The following is a 17,665-nucleotide window of genomic DNA, read 5'->3' on the forward strand; positions in this document are numbered from 1 at the left end:
ATAATAATAATAATAATAATAATAATAATAATAATAATAATAATAAATGATCATACTAATGATGACGCCTAGTCCAGTGCTCTGCACACAGTAAGCGCTCAATAAATACGATTGAATGAATGAATGACATTCATTTCCCCCGGAAACCCTACTTCCAGGCCCGCCCCCCCGTGACCTTGAGTGACCTTGACCGTCCCTCGCGCACGCGCGCGGCGGGGCGGGCACGTGCTCCGCGCCAAGGCGGGGGGAGGGGCCGCCCCCTCATGCATATGCACGACTCCCCGCTCATGCATATGCAAATCAGTAGCGGCGCGCACGCGCGTGGCGCCCTCCCGCTCCCCCACCCGCAGCCGCTCGCGCTTCCTCGGCGCCCGGCACGCATGCGCCTGGAGCTTCCGAAACCCCGCGTGGTCTCCAACTGGGCCTGCGCGCGCCCTCCCCAGGCCCCGCCCCCTGATTTGAATACCCGCCCCAGGCCACGCCCCCTCCGATCATTCATTCATTCAATCGTATTGATTGAGCGCTTACTGTGTGCACAGCACTGCACTAAGCGCTTGGGAAGTCCAAGTGGGCAACATCTAGAGACGGTCCCTACACAACAGCTGGCTCACGGTCTAGAAGGGGGAGGTAGACAATGAAACAAGACATATTAACAAAATAAAATAAATAGGATAGTAAATATGTACAAGTAAAATAAATAGAGTAATAAATCTGTACAGACATATTTACAGGTGCTGTGGGGAGGGGAAGGAGGTAAGGCCGGGGGGAAGGGGAGGCCTGCACACAGTAAGCACTCAATAAATACGATTGAATGAATGCCCCACCTTACCTCCTTCCCCTCCCCACAGCACCTGTATATATGTTTGTACGTATTTATTACTCTATTTATTCATTTATTTTACTTGTACATATTTATTCTATTTATTTTATTTTGTTAATATGTTTTGTTGTCTGTCTCCCCCTTCTAGACTGTGAGCCTGCTGTTGGGTAGGGGCCGTCTCTCTATGTTGCCAACTTGTACTTCCCAAGCGCTTAGTCCAGCGCTCTGCACACAGTAAGCGCTCAATAAATACGATTGAATGAATGAATGAATGAATGAATGAAGGAGGGCATATAATAATGATGGCATTTGTTAAGCACTTACTATGTGCAAAGCACTGTTCTAAGCGCTGGGGGGGATACAATGTGATCAAGTTGTCCCACGTAGGGCTCACAGTCTTAATCCCCATTTTTACAGATGAGGTAACTGAGGCTCAGAGAAGTGAAGTGACTTGCCCAAGGTCACACAGCAGACTTGTGGTGGAGCCGGGATTCGAACCCACGACCTCTGACTCCAAAGCCCGTGCTCTTTCCACTGAGCCGTTAGACTGTGAGCCCGCTGTTGGGTAGGGGCAGTCTCTACATGTTGCCAACTTGTACTTCCCAAGCGCTTAGTACAGTGCTCCGCACACAGTAAGCGCTCAATAAATATGATTGGATGAATGAAGGAGGGCATATGCTTCTAGACTGCGAGCCCACTGTTGGGTAGGGACCGTCTCTATATGTCGCCAACTTGTGCTTCCCAAGCGCTTAGTACAGTGCTCCGCACACAGTAAGCGCTCAATAAATACGATTGATTGAATGAATGAATGAATGAATATGCAAATCAGGGCCGCCCCCGCCACCCGCCCCAGCTGCTCGCGCTTCCTCCCGGCGCCCGGCACGCATGCGCCCGGAGCCTCCGAACACCGCCCGCGGCCCCGCGTGGTGTCCCACTGGGCCTGCGCGTGCGCCCCACAGGCCACGCCCCTTATTTGAATACGCTCGCCCAGGCCACGCCCCCTCCCTTGACTACGCGCCGCTCAGGTCACGCCTCTCATTGAAATACGCGCGCCCAGGCCACGCCCCCTTGTTTGAATACGCGAGCGCACGCCCCGCCCCTTTATTTTGCATGGCGACGGGCCGCCCCGGGCGCTGCATGGCAGGCTCCGCCCCCTGATTTGCATGCGCGCCTAGGATCTGCATATGCATGAGGACGCGCCCCCCCCCCTCGCGCGGATTTGCATATGCATGAGGGCGCCCCGCCCCCTGCTGTCAGCTGGAGGAAGCTGAGTAGGAAGCGGCCGCGATGTCCTTTTGTGTCCTACAAGCCGCCTGAGCGGGAGGAGGAGGAGGAGGAAGAAGAAGAGGAAGAAGAGGAGGAGGAGGAGGAGGAGCCCGGTCCGTCCCGGCTTCCCCCAGCCCGGGCCCCGGGAGCCTCATGCCCGCCCGGCCGGCCCTGCTGCGGAGCCCCAGGTTTGGGCAGGAGGGAGGCCTGCAGGGAGGAGGAGGCCTGCAGGGAGGAGGAGGCCCGCCGAGGTGGCCATGTGCTGCCCCGGGAGGCCGTGGGCGACCAGCCCCGGGGCACGTGGGGGCCGGGGTTGCTTCGGTGGCCCCCTAACCGGTGGTAGGCCCAGGCCCGGGGTCAAAGGTCACGCCCAGACGAGCCACTTCCCGATGCGCGCCAACCCGGGGGGGGGTGCGGAGTTTCCCGTCGGGCCCCGGGGCGGGGAGGGGATGGGATGGGGGAGGAGGGGAAGGGTCGGCCCCAACGGCCCGGGTGAAGGAGCCCGGGGTCCGGACTCTCCCCTCCCCTCCCCTCCCCTCCTCCGGCCCGGACAAGGGGCTGAAGGTCGCCCGATTAGTCGTTAACCCGAGATCAAGGTTACCCGGGCCTCCATCCCCTCCAGGCCCCCTTGGTTGCCATGGCAACGGCCAACGGACGCCCCCCCGCCCGGCCCACCCAGCCGCGGGCTCTGGAGTCAGAGGTCGTGGGTTCCAATCCCGGCTCGCCCAATTAATAATAATAATGTTGGTGTTTGCGAAGCGCTGACTGGAATAATAATAATGATGATAGCATTCATTAAGCTGTGTGCCGAGCACTGTTCTACGCGCTGGGGGGGAGTACAAGGAGATGAGGTTGTCCCATGTGGGGCTCACCGTCTTCATCCCCATTTTACAGATGAGGGAACGGAGGCCCAGAGAAGTGAAGTGGCTTGCCCAAGGTCACACAGCAGACATGTGGGGGAGGCGGGATTCGAACCCATGACCTGTGACTCCCAAGCCCGCGCTCTTTCCACTGAGCCACGCTGCTTCGCTAATGTTGGTGTTTAAGTGCTTACTATAATAATAATAATAATGATAGCATTCATTAAGCTGTGTGCCGAGCACTGTTCTAAGCGCTGGGGGGGAGTACAAGGAGATGAGGTTGTCCCGTGTGGGGCTCACCGCCTTAATCCCCATTTTACAGATGAGGGAACGGAGGCCCAGAGAAGTGAAGTGACTCGCCCAAGGTCACACAGCAGACACGTGGGGGAGGCGGGATTCGAACCCATGACCTGTGACTCCCAAACCCGCGCTCTTTCCACTGAGCCACGCTGCTTCTCTAATGTTGGTGTTTAAGTGCTTACTATAATAATAATAATAATAATGATAGCATTCATTAAGCTGTGTGCCAAGCACTGTTCTAAGCGCTGGGGTGGATACACGGTAATCAGATTGTCCCACGTGGGGCTCACGGTCTTCAGCCCCATTTTCCAGATGAGGGAACTGAGGCCCAGAGAAGTGAAGTGACTTGCACCAACATCACACAGCTGACAAGTGGCGGAGCTGGGATTTGAACCCATGACCTCTGACTCCATAGCCCGGGCTCTTTCCACTGAGCCACACTGCTTTGTCAGCTGGGTGGCTTTGGGCAGGTCACTTCTCTGGGCCTCAGTGACCTCACCTGTAAAATGGGGATTAAGACTGTGAGCCCCCCGTGGGACAACCTGATCCCCTTGTAACCACCCCAGCGCCTAGAACGGTGCTTTGTACATACTAAGCGCTTAATAAATGCCATTTATTATTGTTATTATTATTATTATTATTATTATTATTATTGTTTATCCTGGGGCTAGAGGGTTGCCCCTGGGACTCTGCCTGCCTCCCACGGGGTCTGGATGTTGGGGAACCAGAGTGAGCGTCCCCCCAAACCACCGCCTCAGGGGGGTTTGGGTGGGAGGCCGATGGAAGGCCTTTCCCGAAGACTTCCCCGCTCTCCAATCACCCCACTGCTGCTTAGATTCATTGTCGTATTTATTGAGCGCTTATCACTGCGCTAAGCGCTTGGGAAATACAAGTCGGTAACATCTAGGGACGGTCCACCCTACCCAACAACGGGTTCACAGTCTCCAGTGCCTATAACAGGGATGGTGATGATGATGATGGCATTTATTAAGCACTTACTCTGTGCCAAGCACTGGGAAGGTTACAAGGTGATCAGGTTGCCCCTCGGGGGGCTCACAGTCTTCATCCCCATTTTCCAGATGACGATGATGGCATTTATTAAGCGCTTACTATGTGCAAAGCACTGTTCTAAGCGCTGGGGAGGTTACAAGGTGACCAGGTTGTCCCACGGGGGGCTCACAGTGTTAATCCCCACTTTGCAGATGAGGGAACTGAGGCCCAGAGAAGTGAAGTGACTTGCCCCAAGTCACACAGCTGACAGTTGGCGGAGCTGGGATTTGAACCCATGACCTCGGACTCCAAAGCCCGGGCTCTTTCCACTGAGCCACGCTGCTTCTCAGATGAGGGAACTGAGGCACAGAGAAGTGAAGCCTAGACTGTGAGCCCGCTGTTGGGCAGGGACCGTCTCTATATGTTCCCAAGCGCTTAGCCCAGTGCTCCGCACACAGTAAGTGCTCAATAAATACGATTGAATGAATGAAGCGACGTGCCCAAAGTCACACAGCTGGCAATTGGTGGAGCCGGGATTTGAACCCAGGACCCCTGACTCCAAAGCCCGGGCTCTTTCCACCGAGCCACGCTGCTTCGCGTGCTTTGCACATAGTAAGCGCTTAGCAGACGCCCTCGTTATTTATTATAAGCGGTGCCCGGTGTGATAATAATAATAATGATAGCATTTATTAAGCGCTTACTACGTGCAAAGCACTGTTCTAAGCGCTGGGGAGGCTACAAGGTGATGAGGTTGTCCCCACGGGGGGCTCACAATCTTCATCCCCATTTTCCAGATGAGGGAACTGAGGCCCAGAGAAGTGAAGTGACTCGGCCCAAGTCACCCAGCTGACAATTGGTGGAGCCGGGATTTGAACCCAAGACCTCTGACTCCAAAGCCCGGGCTCTTTCCACTGAGCCACGCTGCTTCTCCTCCTCACCCCCGCACCCCCTCTCTCCCCTCAGGTGACAGGAGTGAAAGCGTGACCCTCCTCCCCTCGACACCCCAGGTGACAGGTGGGTGATTTTCCAGGTAATCTGTCCGCGTGTTCTTCCCAGACAGCCCTCTCACTCATTCACTCATTCAGTCGTATTTATTGAGCGCTTCCTGCGTGCAGAGCACTGGACTAAACGCTCGGGAAGTCCAAGTCGGCAACATCTAGTGGCTCAGTGGGAAAGAGCCCGGGCTTTGGAGTCAAAGGTCACGGGTTCAAATCCCAGCTCCGCCAACTGTCAGCTGGGTGACTTTGGACAAGTCACTTCTCTGGGCCTCAGTTCCCTCCTCTGCAAAATGGGGATGAAGACTGTGAGTCCCCGTGGGACAACCTGATCACCTTGTAACCTCCCCAGCGCTTAGAGCGGTGCTTTGCACATAGTAAGCGCTTAATAAATCATCATCAATCGTATTTATTGAGCGCTTACTATGTGCAGAGCACTGTACTAAGCGCTTGGGAAGTACAAATTGGCAACATATAGAGACAGTCCCTACCCTATTATTATTATTATCTAGAGACGGTCCCTACCCAACGGTGGGCTCGCAGTCTAGAAGGGGGAGATGGAGAACAAAACAAAACACGTGGGCCGGTGTCGGAGTAAACAGAATTATAGCTATAGGCACGTCATTAACAGAGTAGTAAATATGTACAAGTAAAATAAATTGTCATGAATCTGTACAAATAAATACAGGTGCCGTGGGGAGGGGAAGGAGGTAGGGGTGGGGAGGAGGAGAGGAAAAAGGGGGCTCAGTGCGGGAAGGCCTCCTGGAGGAGGTGAGCTCTCAGTAGGGCTTTGAAGGAAGAGAGCTGGCGTGGCGGATCATCATCAATCGTATTTATTGAGCGCTTACTATGTGCAGAGCACTGTACTAAGCGCTTGGGAAGTACAGATTGGCAACACATAGAGACAGTCCCTACCCAACAGTGGGCTCACAGTCTAAAAGGGGGAGACAGAGAACAAAACCAAACAAAATAAAATAAATAGAATAGATATGTACAAGTAAAATAGAGTAATAAATATGTACTAACATATATACATATATATGTACATATATATATTTGTACATATATATGTACAAACATATATCCATATATCCAGGTGCTGTGGGGAAGGGAAGGAGGTAAGATGGGGGGATGGAGAGGGGGACGAGGGGGAGAGGAAGGAAGGGGCTCAGTCTGGGAAGGCCTCCTGGAGGAGGTGAGCTCTGCGGAGGGAGGGCGTTCCGGGCCAAAACGAGGCCCGGTGAGGAGGTGAGCGGCGGCAGAGGAGCAGGGGGTGCGGGGTGGGCTGGAGAAGGAGAGAAGGGAGGGGAGGTAGGCCCATTGTCCCTTCCGGGTGACTGACGGCCGCCGCCCTCCGTGTCTCCCCCCGCCAGACGGCCGGCCGCATCATGTCCGTCCGGGAGCGGGCCACAGAGCCCCTGTACATCAAAGCGGAGCCCGCCAGCCCCGACAGCCCCCGCGGCTCCTCGGAGGCCGAGCCCGACCCCCCTGCGGCCCGGCCCCCCGGCCCGGCCCCGGCCCCGGCCCCGGCCCGCCGCCGGCCCCCGCCGCCCCCCCCGGGCCGGGAGGACAACGACGACGACGACGAGGGGGAAGGCCCGGGGCCCGGAGAGCGGGGCGGCGGGGGCAAGCTGGTGCTGAGCTCCCTGCCCAAGCGACTCTGCCTGGTGTGCGGGGACGTGGCCTCCGGCTACCACTACGGCGTGGCCTCCTGCGAGGCCTGCAAGGCCTTCTTCAAGCGGACCATCCAGGGTGAGCCCCCGAGGACGAGCGAGGGGCCCTCCTGGGGCCCCCTTCCCTCCCTCCCGTCTCCCCCCGTCCCTCTCCGGCCCCTCTCCTGATGGGCCCGCCTTCCCCCTGCCAGGGAGCATCGAGTACAGCTGTCCGGCCTCCAACGAGTGTGAGATCACCAAGCGGCGCCGCAAGGCCTGTCAGGCTTGCCGCTTCACCAAGTGCCTGCGGGTCGGCATGCTTAAAGAGGGTGAGAGCCGGGGAAATAAATAGGCCGGGGCCGGGGGGGGCGGGGAGGCGGGCTGCCCGCTCTGACGGGGGTCCCCCTCCCTCCCTCCCTCGCTCCAGGGGTTCGCCTGGACCGGGTCCGGGGCGGGAGGCAGAAATACAAGCGTCGGCCCGAAGTGGAACCACTGACCTTCCCCGGTCCCTTTCCGGCCACCCCGCTGGCGGCGCCCGGGGGGCCCCGGAAGACAGGTGAGCGGGCCGGGGCCCCGAGTGGGGTGCGGGCGGACCCCCGGGGCTGGCCAGGCCGGTGACGCGGGCGGCCCGTCCCTCGCAGCGCCCGCGAACGCCCTGGTGTCCCACCTGCTGGTGGCGGAGCCCGAGAAGCTGTACGCCATGCCCGACCCCGCCGGCCCCGACGGGCACCTGCCGGCCGTGGCCACCCTGTGCGACCTCTTCGACCGGGAGATCGTGGTGACGATCAGCTGGGCCAAGAGCATCCCAGGTGAGCGAGCCCCCCCGGCGTCTCGGGGCGGGCCGCGAGCGCGCCCCGCCGTCCCCCCCACCGCGTCCCGGTTGGGCCCGGGGCGCGATGCCGCCCCAGCCTCCGCCCGTCCGCCCGCCCGCCCGTCCGTCCGTAGGCTTCTCGGCCCTGTCGCTGTCGGACCAGATGTCGGTGCTGCAGAGCGTGTGGATGGAGGTGCTGGTGTTGGGCGTGGCCCAGCGGTCCCTGCCGCTGCGCGACGAGCTGGCCTTCGCCGAGGACCTGGTGCTGGACGAGGAGGGGGCCCGGGCCGCCGGGCTGGGCGAGCTGGGCGCCGCGCTGCTGCAGCTGGTGAGGCGGCTGCAGGCCCTGCGGCTCGAGCGCGAGGAGTACGTCCTGCTCAAGGCCCTGGCCCTGGCCAATTCCGGTGAGGAGGCCCCGCTCGGGCGGCAGGGAGGCGGGGACGGGCCGGCCGGCGGGCCGGCGGCTCTGACCCCCGGCCCCTCCCCGCCAGACTCGGTCCACATCGAGGACGCGGAAGCCGTGGAGCAGCTGCGGGAAGCCCTGCACGAGGCCCTGCTGGACTACGAGGCCGGCCGGGTCGGCGGCGGGCCCGGCGGGGGAGCCGAGCGCCGGAGGGCCGGGCGGCTGCTGCTCACCCTGCCCCTGCTGCGGCAGACCGCCGGCAAAGTCCTGGCCCACTTCTACGGGGTCAAGCTGGAGGGAAAGGTCCCCATGCATAAGCTCTTCCTGGAGATGCTGGAGGCCATGATGGACTGAGGGAGCGGGAGGCGGCGGGGGGCGATGGATGGATGGATGGTTGGATAGATGGCGGGGTGCCGGGGGGTGGGGGTGACACGCTGGCAGGACCGGCGGCTGGGAGGGATGAAGCCCGGGAAGGGGCGGGGGTGCCTGCCCCTTCCTCCCTTCCCTTCCCACCTCCCTCCTCCTCTCCTGAGGCTCTGGGGAGGGCTGCCCCCCCCCCACCAAGCCATAATAGGCCCCCCGTGAGTTGGGGGAAGGGGTCTCCTGGAAGCCATATCGGGGGGCTGGGGGAGGCGCCGCGAGAGCTGGGGCCGGATCTCAGGGAGGGAGTGGTGGGAGACAAAAGCCTTCCTTCGGTCGACGCTTCTGCTGCTGCTTTGCCCATCTCCAGGGGCCAGTCCCCCCAATCGGGGCGGGGAGGGAAGAGCGGAGACCCCCCTCAACTTCTCCCCCTCCCCTCCCCTGCCATTTGCATTGGGCATTATCTCCCTCCCCTCGCCCCCCCCCCACACCCCCCATTTAAAGCAATAAACCAGAGCAGGCTCCTCCCCTCCCTCTGACTTTGCGGGAGCCGGAACGAGAGCCCCCCGCGCCCCCCCCCCATCCTCTCTGGATCCTTCCCCGGCCTCCCGGGAAGGGGGAGAGCAGCGCCTGGCTCCCCTGCACAGCAATAACACTATATTTATTTTTAGGGTTCGGATGGGCCGGGGGGCGGGGGGGGACGGGGGCCCAGGCCCCTTCCCCGGGGCTGTGAAGGGATAATGCTGTACAGAGACTCTATTTTAATGTATATTTGCTGCAAAGACAAAACACGCGTTTGGTTTTGAACATTTAACGAGAAAATATAATGACGGTCGGAACAACCTCACAGTGTGCGTGCATCGGATGGCCGGGGGCGGGGGGACGGGGCAGGGGTCCTAGGCCGCGGCCTCCTCCTCATTCAGCAGCAGGTTGGGGATCCCTCGCGTGATGGGGAACTGGCGTCCCGACGCGGGACACTGCAGCGTGCCCTCCACCACCTCCACCTGCGGGGAGAGGAGAGGGATGGGGTCGGGGAGCGGAGGAGGAGCACGGGGTGATGGGGGGGGAGAGCAGGAGGGGCTCCCAGGGGGCCTCACCTCCAGCAGGACGTGATGCGCCTTCCGCAGAAATTCCTCATCCTGCTGGTAGCCCTCCGTCAGTTGTCGGGGTAAGTCTGCCGAGTGACCCAGCTACGGGGACGGGGGAGGACGGGGGTCATTATTGTCATCGATAACGCTAACGACAAGACGCGCGCTGCTCTGGGCCCCGGGGGAGATGGCAGCCCATCAGGTTGGACCCAATCTCCCGTCTCACGGGGGGCTCACGGTCTCGATCCCCATTTCACAGCTGAGGGAAGCCCAGTGACTCGCCCGAGGTCACGGGGGACGAGTTTCAGCCCTTCCTTTCCCCCCTCGCCGCCGCTCATTCATTCAATCGTATTTACTGAGCGCTTACTGTGTGCAGAGCCTCGTACTAAGCGCTTGGGAAGTACAAGTTGGCAACATAGAGAGACGGTCCTAACCCAACAGCGGGCTCACAGTCTAGAAGGCGGGTTGGGTAGGGACCGTGTCTATCTGTTGCCAACTTATAATAATAACGATGGCATTTGTTTTAGACTGTGAGCCCGCGGTTGGGTAGGGACTGTCTCTAAATGTTGCCAATTTGTACTTCCCAAGTGCTTAGTACCGTGCTCTGCACACAGTAAGCGCTCAATAAATACGATTGATGATCTGTTAAGCGCTTACTATGTGCAGAGCACTGTCCTTGGCCGGCCCAGCGCCGGGGCTCGGACTCCTGGGGCCGCCCCCCGGGCCCGTTTGCGGTGGCAGTTTTGCACCTGTATATATGTTTGTACGGATTTGTACGTATCCTATTTTATTTTGTTAATCTGTTTTGTTGTCCGTCTCCCCCTTCTAGACCGTGAGCCCGCCGTTGGGTCGGGACCGTCTCTAGATGTTGCCGACTTGGGCTTCCCAAGCGCTTCGTCCAGTGCTCTGCGCACAGTAAGCGCTCAATAAATGCGACTGAATGGGTGAAAAGTTGGGGGGGGGATGGTGGCCTCTAGGCCCGACCTTAGCCCCGGGGGCCTCTGAGCTCCAGATCAATCGTATTTATTGAGCGCTTACTGTGGGCAGAGCACTGTACTGAGCGCTTGGGAAGTACAAGTTGGCGACATGTGAAGCCCGGAGGACGGCAGAGCCCAAGAGGAGGCGGATGCAGGGAGGGGAATGGGCGTTTTTGTGGGTGGCCGGCCGCCCCCCCGCCCCGGCGTCCGCCCTCGGCCCCCTCACGCTCTCGGCCGCCTCCACCAGCGCCTGCCACTCCATCTTGGGGATCATCCGGCTCACGAACTCGGGGTTGAAGTCCACGGCGTTGACGCGCACCTCGGTGGCCTGCGGGAGACCGGATTGTTATTATTAATAATCGGATTTACTGAGCGCGCTTTCTACGTGCCGGCCACTGTACTAAGCTCTTGGGAGAGGACGCTATAACGTCAGACACGTCCCCTGCCCGCAGCGAGCTCACAGCCTTGGGGGGGGAGGCCGACGTTAATATAAATAAATCGAGAGATAAATAAACGACAGCTATATACACATAGACACCTATGTGCTGCGGGGAAGGGACGGAGGATGTGGGAAGGAGCAAGTCCGAGCGGCGCTGAAGGAAGAGGGAGAAGAGGAGAGGACGGTCAGTCGGGGAAGGCTTCCTGGAGGAGCCAGGCCTTTCATTAATTCATATTTGAGAGCTTGCTTTCAGTCATTCACTCCTTCCTTCATTCAGTCGGATTTATTAGACCGTGAGCCCACTGTTGGGTAGGGACTGTCTCTAGATGTTGCCAATTTGTACTTCCCAAGCGCCTAGTCCAGTGCTCTGCACATAGTAAGCGCTCAATAAATACGATTGATGATGATGATTGAGCGATAAACGAGGCAGAAGAGAGAGAGGAATTGGACCCATTCAGAGTAAAGGAGTCTAAATGGTCTCACAATTAACTGACCGTGGTGGATTTCTAAATGGCCGTTTATGACTTATTCTTCTGGGGAAGTGTTCCAATTCTGGGAGAGTCGCTTTTCTCTTTATTGGTCTGTGCGCAGAGCACTGTACTAAGCGCTTGGGAAGTCCAAGCTGGCAACATATAGAGACGGTCCCTACCCAACAGTGGGCATCCGACTGTATTTATTGAGTGCTTACTGTGTGCAAAGCACTGTACTGAGCGCTCGGGAGAGAATATGACGGGCACGTTCCTATCCACAACGAGCTCACCGTCTAGAGGGGGAGGCAGACACTAATATAAATGAATAAATACATAAATTCCCCCCCCTTCTTACCTCCTTCCCTTCCCCACAGCACCTGTATATATGTATATATGCTTGTACATATTTATTACTCTATTTATTTATTTATTTATTTTACTTGTACATATCTATTCTATTTATTTTATTTTGTTAGTACGTTTGGTTTTCTGTCTCCCCCTGTTAGACTGTGAGCCCACTGTTGGGTAGGGACTGTCTCTATATGTTGCCAACTTGTACTTCCCAAGCGCTTTGTACAGTGCTCTGCACATAGTAAGCGCTCAATAAATACGATTGATGATGATGATAAATTACAGAAATATACAGATATCGATTTCCCCAGCTTGCTCTGCCTTCTGCGTCTATGCTCCGTACCAAGAGCTTGGAAAGTACAATTCGGCAACAATCCCTGCCCACGAGCGCTCAGTGCAGTGCTCTGCACACAGTTGAGCGCTCAATAAATACGATGGAATGAATGAATGGCTGAATGCGAGCAAGGGAAGCAGCGTGGCTCAGTGGAAAGAGCCCGGGCTTTGGAGTCAGAGGTCACGGGTTCAAATCCTGGCTCCGCCGATTGTCAGCTGGGTGACTTCACTTTTCTGTGCCTCAGTTCCCTCATCTGGAAAATGGGGATGAAGACTTTGAGCCCCATATGGGACGACCTGATCACCTTGTATCCTCCCCAGCGCTTAGAACAGTGCCTTGCACATAGTAAGCGCTTAACAAGTATTATTATTATTATTATTCTTGTCCCCCTCTCCCCCTCGTCCCCCTCTCCAACCCCCCATCTTACCTCCTTCCCTTCCCCACAGCACCTGTATATATGGATATATGTTTGTACATATTTATTACTCTATTTATTTTACTCGTACATATCTATTCTATTGATTTTATTTTGTTAGTATGTTTGGTTTTGTTCTCTGTCTCCCCCTTTTAGACTGTGAGCCCACTGCTGGGTAGGGACTTATGTTGCCAATTTGTACTTCCCAAGCGCTTAGTACAGTGCTCTGCACATAGTAAGCGCTCAATAAATACGATTGATGATGATGATTCTCTGGGCCTCAGTGACCTCATCTGTAAAATGGGGATTAAAGACTGTGAGCCCCCCGTGGGACAACCTGATCAGCTTGTATCCCCCCCAGCACTTAAAACAGGGCTTGGCACATAGTAAGCGCTTAAGAATAATAATAATGATGCCATTTGTTAAGCGCTTACTATGTGCGTAGCACTGATCTAAGCTCTGGAGGGGGATACAAGGTGATGAGGTTGTCCCTTGGGGGGCTCACAGTCTTCATCCCCATTTGACAGATGAGGGAACTGAGGCCCAGAGAAGTGAAGTGGCTTGCCCAAAGTCACACAGCTGACAAGCGGCGGAGCCAGGATTTGAACCCACGGCCTCTGACTCCAAAGCCTGGGCTCTTTCCACTGACCCACACTGCTTCTCACAATCACAATCTCCGGGGGGAGATTTTTTTTTGTTTTGTCATCTGTCTCCCCCTTCTAGACCGTGAGCTCGTTGTTGGGTAGGGACCGTCTCTCTACGTTGCCGACTTGTCCTTCCCAAGCGCTTAGTACAGTGCTCTGCACACAGTAAGCGCTCAATGAATACGACTGAATGAATGAATGAGTGTACCTTCCCTTTTATGTACTAGAGCTAACTGGTCTATTTGTTTTTTATGCTATTAATAATAATAGTGATGGCATTTATTAAGCGCTTACTGTGTGCAAAGCCCTGTTCTAAACACTGGGGTAGATACAAGGTGATCAGGTTGTCCCACGTGGGGCTCACAGTCTTCATCCCCATTTTCCAGGTGAGGGAACTGAGGACCAGAGAATAATAATGATGTTATTTGTTAAGCGCTTACTATGTGCCAAGCACTGTCCTAAGCGCTGGGGAAGATACAAGGTGATCAGGTTGTCCCACGTGGGGCTCCCGGTCTTCATCCCCATTTTCCAGATGAGGGAACTGAGGCCCAGAGAATAATAATGATGGCATTTGTTAAACGCTTACCCTGTGCCAAGCACTGTTCTAAGCGCTGGGAAGGCTACAAGGTGATCAGGTTGTCCCACGGGGGGCTCCCAGTCTTCATCCCCGTTTTCCAGATGAGGTCGCTGAGGCACAGAGAAGTGACTTGCCCCAAGTCACCCAGCTGACAAGTGGCGAGGCCGGGATGAGAAGCCTTGATCCAGTCCCTCTTCATTGCTGTATTGTACTTTCCCAAACGCTCAGTGCAGTGCTCTGCACACAGTGCGCGCTCAAGAAGCGTTGCTCAGTGGCAAGAGCTCGGGCTTTGGAGTCAGAGGTCATGGGTTCAAATCCCGGCTCCGCCAATTGTCAGCTGGGTGACTTTGGGCAAGTCACTTCAATCAATCAATCGTACTTATTGAGCGCTTACTGTGTGCAGAGCACTGTACTAAGCGCTTGGGAAGTCCAAGTTGGCCACATAGAGAGACGGTCCCTACCCAACAGTGGGCTCAAAGTCTAGAAGGGGGAGGCAGAGAACAAAACCAAACATACTAACAAAATGAAATGAATAGAATAGACATATACAAGTGAAATAAATAAAGTAATATTCACTTCACTTCTCTGGGCTTCAGTTCCCTCATCTGGAAAATGGGGATGAAGACTGTGAGCCCCCCGTGGGGCAACCTGATCACCTTGTAACCTCCCCAGCGCTTAGAACAGCGCTTGGCACATAGTAAGCGCTTAATAAATGCCATTATTATCACTTCTCTGGGCCTCAGCTCCCTCATCTGTCAAATGGGGATGAAGACTGTGAGCCCCCCGTGGGGCAACCTGATCACCTTGTAACCTCCCCAGCGCGTAGAACAGCGCTTGGCACATAGTAAGCGCTTAATAAATGCCATTATTATCACTTCTCTGGGCCTCAGCTCCCTCATCTGTCAAATGGGGATGAAGACTGTGAGCCCCCCGTGGGGCAACCTGATCACCTTGTAACCTCCCCAGCGCTTAGAACAGCGCTTGGCACATAGTAAGCGCTTAATAAATGCCATTATTATCACTTCTCTGGGCCTCAGCTCCCTCATCTGTCAAATGGGGATGAAGACTGTGAGCCCCCCGTGGGGCAACCTGATCACCCTGTAACCTCCCCAGCGCTTAGAACAGCGCTTGGCCCATAGTGAGCGCTTAATAAATGGCATCATTATTATTACTTAGAGACACATGAGCACAGACAGGGACCTTGTCCTATGCACATAAGGCCATACATACACAAACGTGGCAACCAACGTTAGTCATTATCATTAGTGTTATTATTATTAGTATTATTATTTTTGTGTGACGAAGGGGGGAATTCGAACCCATGGCCTCTGACTCCCAAGCCCGGGCTCTTTCCACTGAGCCCCGCTGCTTCTCTACCCAACAGGGAGGGGGCTCACAGTCTAGAAGACGGATTTTATTTTGTTAATCTGTTTGGTTTTGTCGTCTGTCTCCCCCTTCTAGACTGTGAGCCCGCTGTTGGGTAGGGACCGTCTATGTTGCCAACTTGGACTTCCCAAGCGCTTAGTCCAGTGCTCTGCACACAGTAAGCGCTCAATAAATACGATTGATGATGATGATGATGACTTGGACATCCCAAGCGCTTAGTCCAGTGCTCCGCGCACAGTGAGCGCTCAATAAATACTATTACCACTATTCATATGCAGCTAGTGGGGCTGGCCAGAGCGTGGCTCAGTGGAAAGAGCCCGGGCTTTGGAGTCAGAGGTCGTGGGTTCAAATCCCGGCTCTGCCAGCTATCAGCTGGGTGACTTTGGGCGAGTCACTTCTCTGGGCCTCAGTGACCTCATCTGTCCAATGGGGATTAAAGGGGGGCGGGGGTCTCACCTGTATGCGGAGGGGGTAGCCGTGGGGCGGGCCCACCCCACGCACGTGCGACGTCAGCAGGTTGTGGGTCAGCAGCTTCATCCCCACAGGCACCGGCGGGCGGCGGGCGCACACCGGAAACGGAAACGGACCCGCCACCGGACCGCACTTCCGCCAGTCCTCCCGCCCTACACTTCCGGTCACGCTGCTGGTACTTCCGCCAGTCCTCCCGGCCTACACTTCCGGGCACGGGGCCTACACTTCCGTGCACGTGCCCGACACTTCCGCCGGTTCTCCCGCGCCACACCGTCGGGCACGTGGTCGACACTTCAGCCGGTCCGCCCACTCTCCCGCGCCGCACTTCCGGTCACGGGACCGACACTTCCGCCAGTCCTCCCGGCCTACACTTCCGGTCATGGGGCCGACACTTTTTCGCCAAGCCTCCCGGCCTACAATTCCGAGTACGTGGCCGACACTTCCGCCGCTCCGTCCGCCCGCCATACACTTCCGGGCAAGTGGTCGACACTTCCGCCAGTCCGCCCGCGCCGCGCTTTCGGGCACGTGGCCGACACTTCCGCCAGTCCTCCCGCTCCACACGTCCGGTCGCGTGGCCGACACTTCCGCCAGCCCTCCCGCTCTACACTTCCGGACGCGTGGCCGACACTTCCGCCAGTCCTCCCGCGCCACACTTCTGGTCGCGTGGGCAACACTTCCGGTCGCGTGGCCGACACTTCCGCCAGTCCCCCGGCCCTTCGCCTGCCCCGGAAGTGCTTCCCCCACCCCGGAAGTGACCTTGCCGCACCTGGTTGTTCCCCCCCCCCCCCCCTTACTGGAGACGACGACTCCTCCTTCTCCTTCTCCCCTCCTCCCTTCCCCTCTCCTGCGGCTCGTAGGCGCGCGGAATCCATGGAATACGGTACTCCAATCACAAGCTGCTGCGCAGGAAAAACACTTAGAGTAATTACGGTACTTAGGGACCGTCTCTAACCGGGCCCGAATGGTAATAATAATAGTGATAATAATAATAATAATAATGGCACTTGTTAAGCACTTACAATGTGCCAAGCACTGTCCTGAGCGCTGTGGAGGTTACAAGGTGATCAGGTTGTCCCACAGGGGGCGCTCACAGCCTTAATCCCCATTTTACAGATGAGGGAACTGAGGCCCAGAGAAGTGAAGTGACTCGCCCAAAGTCACACAGCTGACAGTTGGACGAGCCGGGATTTGAACCCATGACCTCTGATTACCAAGCCCAAGCACTTAGTACAGTGCTCTGTGCACAGTAAGCGCTCAATAAGTACAATTCATTCCATCGTATTTATGGAGCGCTCACTGTGCGCAGAGCACTGGACTAAGCGCTTGGGAAGTCCAAGTCGGCAGCACACAGAGACGGTCCCTACCCAACAGCGGGCTCACAGTCTAGAATCGGGTTGGACGCAGTCCGTGGCCCACGTGGAGCTCACAGTCTCAATCCCCATTTTACAGATGAGGGAATTGAGGCCCAGAGAATTCATTCATTCAATCGTATTTATTGAACGCTTACCGTGTGCAGAGCACTGGACTTAAGCGCTTGGGATGTGCAAGTCAGCAACAGATTCATTCATTCAATCGTATTTATGGAGCGCTTACTGTGTGCAGAGCACTGGACTAAGCGCTTGGGAAGTCCAAGTCGGCAACATCTAGAGACGGGCCCTACCCGACAGCGGGCTCACAGTCTAGAAGTGACTAGACTTGCCCAAACGGCAGACACTTGGCAAAATTGAAACCAGAACCCACAATCTTCTCACCCCCAGGCCAGGGCTCTTGGTCCTCTCCCAAGAGTTTAGTACAATGCCCACCATTCATTCATTCATTCAATCGTATTGATTGAGCACTTACTGTGTACAGAGCACTGTACTAAGCGCTTGGGAAGGACAAGTTGGCAACATATAGAGACAGTCCCTACCCAACGGTGGGCTCACAGTCTAGAAGATACACCACATAGTGTATATATTTATACACACACACTGTATATATATATATATATATATACATATATATTATATATAGTGTATACATGTATATATGTACGTATATGTGTATATATAGTGTA

The 17,665-nt window shown here is 56.3% G+C and overlaps 2 protein-coding genes across 5 annotated transcripts; one reads left to right on the top strand and one right to left on the bottom strand.

Moving 5' to 3' along the window:
- Positions 1–1,877: 1,877 nt before the first annotated feature.
- Positions 1,878–8,500, top strand: ESRRA (estrogen related receptor alpha). 4 transcript variants are annotated; one of them, XM_038764477.1, is made up of 8 exons: positions 1,879–2,274; positions 5,200–5,250; positions 6,605–6,983; positions 7,096–7,212; positions 7,311–7,439; positions 7,525–7,692; positions 7,829–8,098; positions 8,186–8,500. In XM_038764477.1, exons 3-8 carry the CDS (start codon positions 6,620–6,622, stop codon positions 8,449–8,451), a joined length of 1,314 nt encoding a protein of 437 aa, XP_038620405.1. In that variant the 5' UTR covers positions 1,879–2,274; positions 5,200–5,250; positions 6,605–6,619; the 3' UTR covers positions 8,452–8,500. The 4 variants fall into 4 exon arrangements, with proteins under 4 accessions (XP_038620408.1, XP_038620405.1, XP_038620406.1 ...); XM_038764478.1 differs by lacking the exon at positions 1,879–2,274 and adding an exon at positions 2,603–2,682; XM_038764479.1 differs by lacking the exon at positions 1,879–2,274 and adding an exon at positions 2,716–2,786.
- Positions 8,501–9,203: 703 nt separating this feature from the next.
- Positions 9,204–15,717, bottom strand: TRMT112 (tRNA methyltransferase subunit 11-2). The gene is made up of 4 exons (XM_038764653.1): positions 15,595–15,717; positions 10,749–10,850; positions 9,555–9,647; positions 9,204–9,461 (listed from the first exon to the last, which is right to left on the bottom strand). Exons 1-4 carry the CDS (start codon positions 15,673–15,675, stop codon positions 9,354–9,356), a joined length of 384 nt encoding a protein of 127 aa, XP_038620581.1. The 5' UTR covers positions 15,676–15,717; the 3' UTR covers positions 9,204–9,353.
- Between the last annotated feature and the right edge of the window lie 1,948 nt (positions 15,718–17,665).

This window comes from Tachyglossus aculeatus, chromosome 22, assembly GCF_015852505.1.
Source record: "Tachyglossus aculeatus isolate mTacAcu1 chromosome 22, mTacAcu1.pri, whole genome shotgun sequence".
NCBI classification, from domain to species: domain Eukaryota; kingdom Metazoa; phylum Chordata; class Mammalia; order Monotremata; family Tachyglossidae; genus Tachyglossus; species Tachyglossus aculeatus.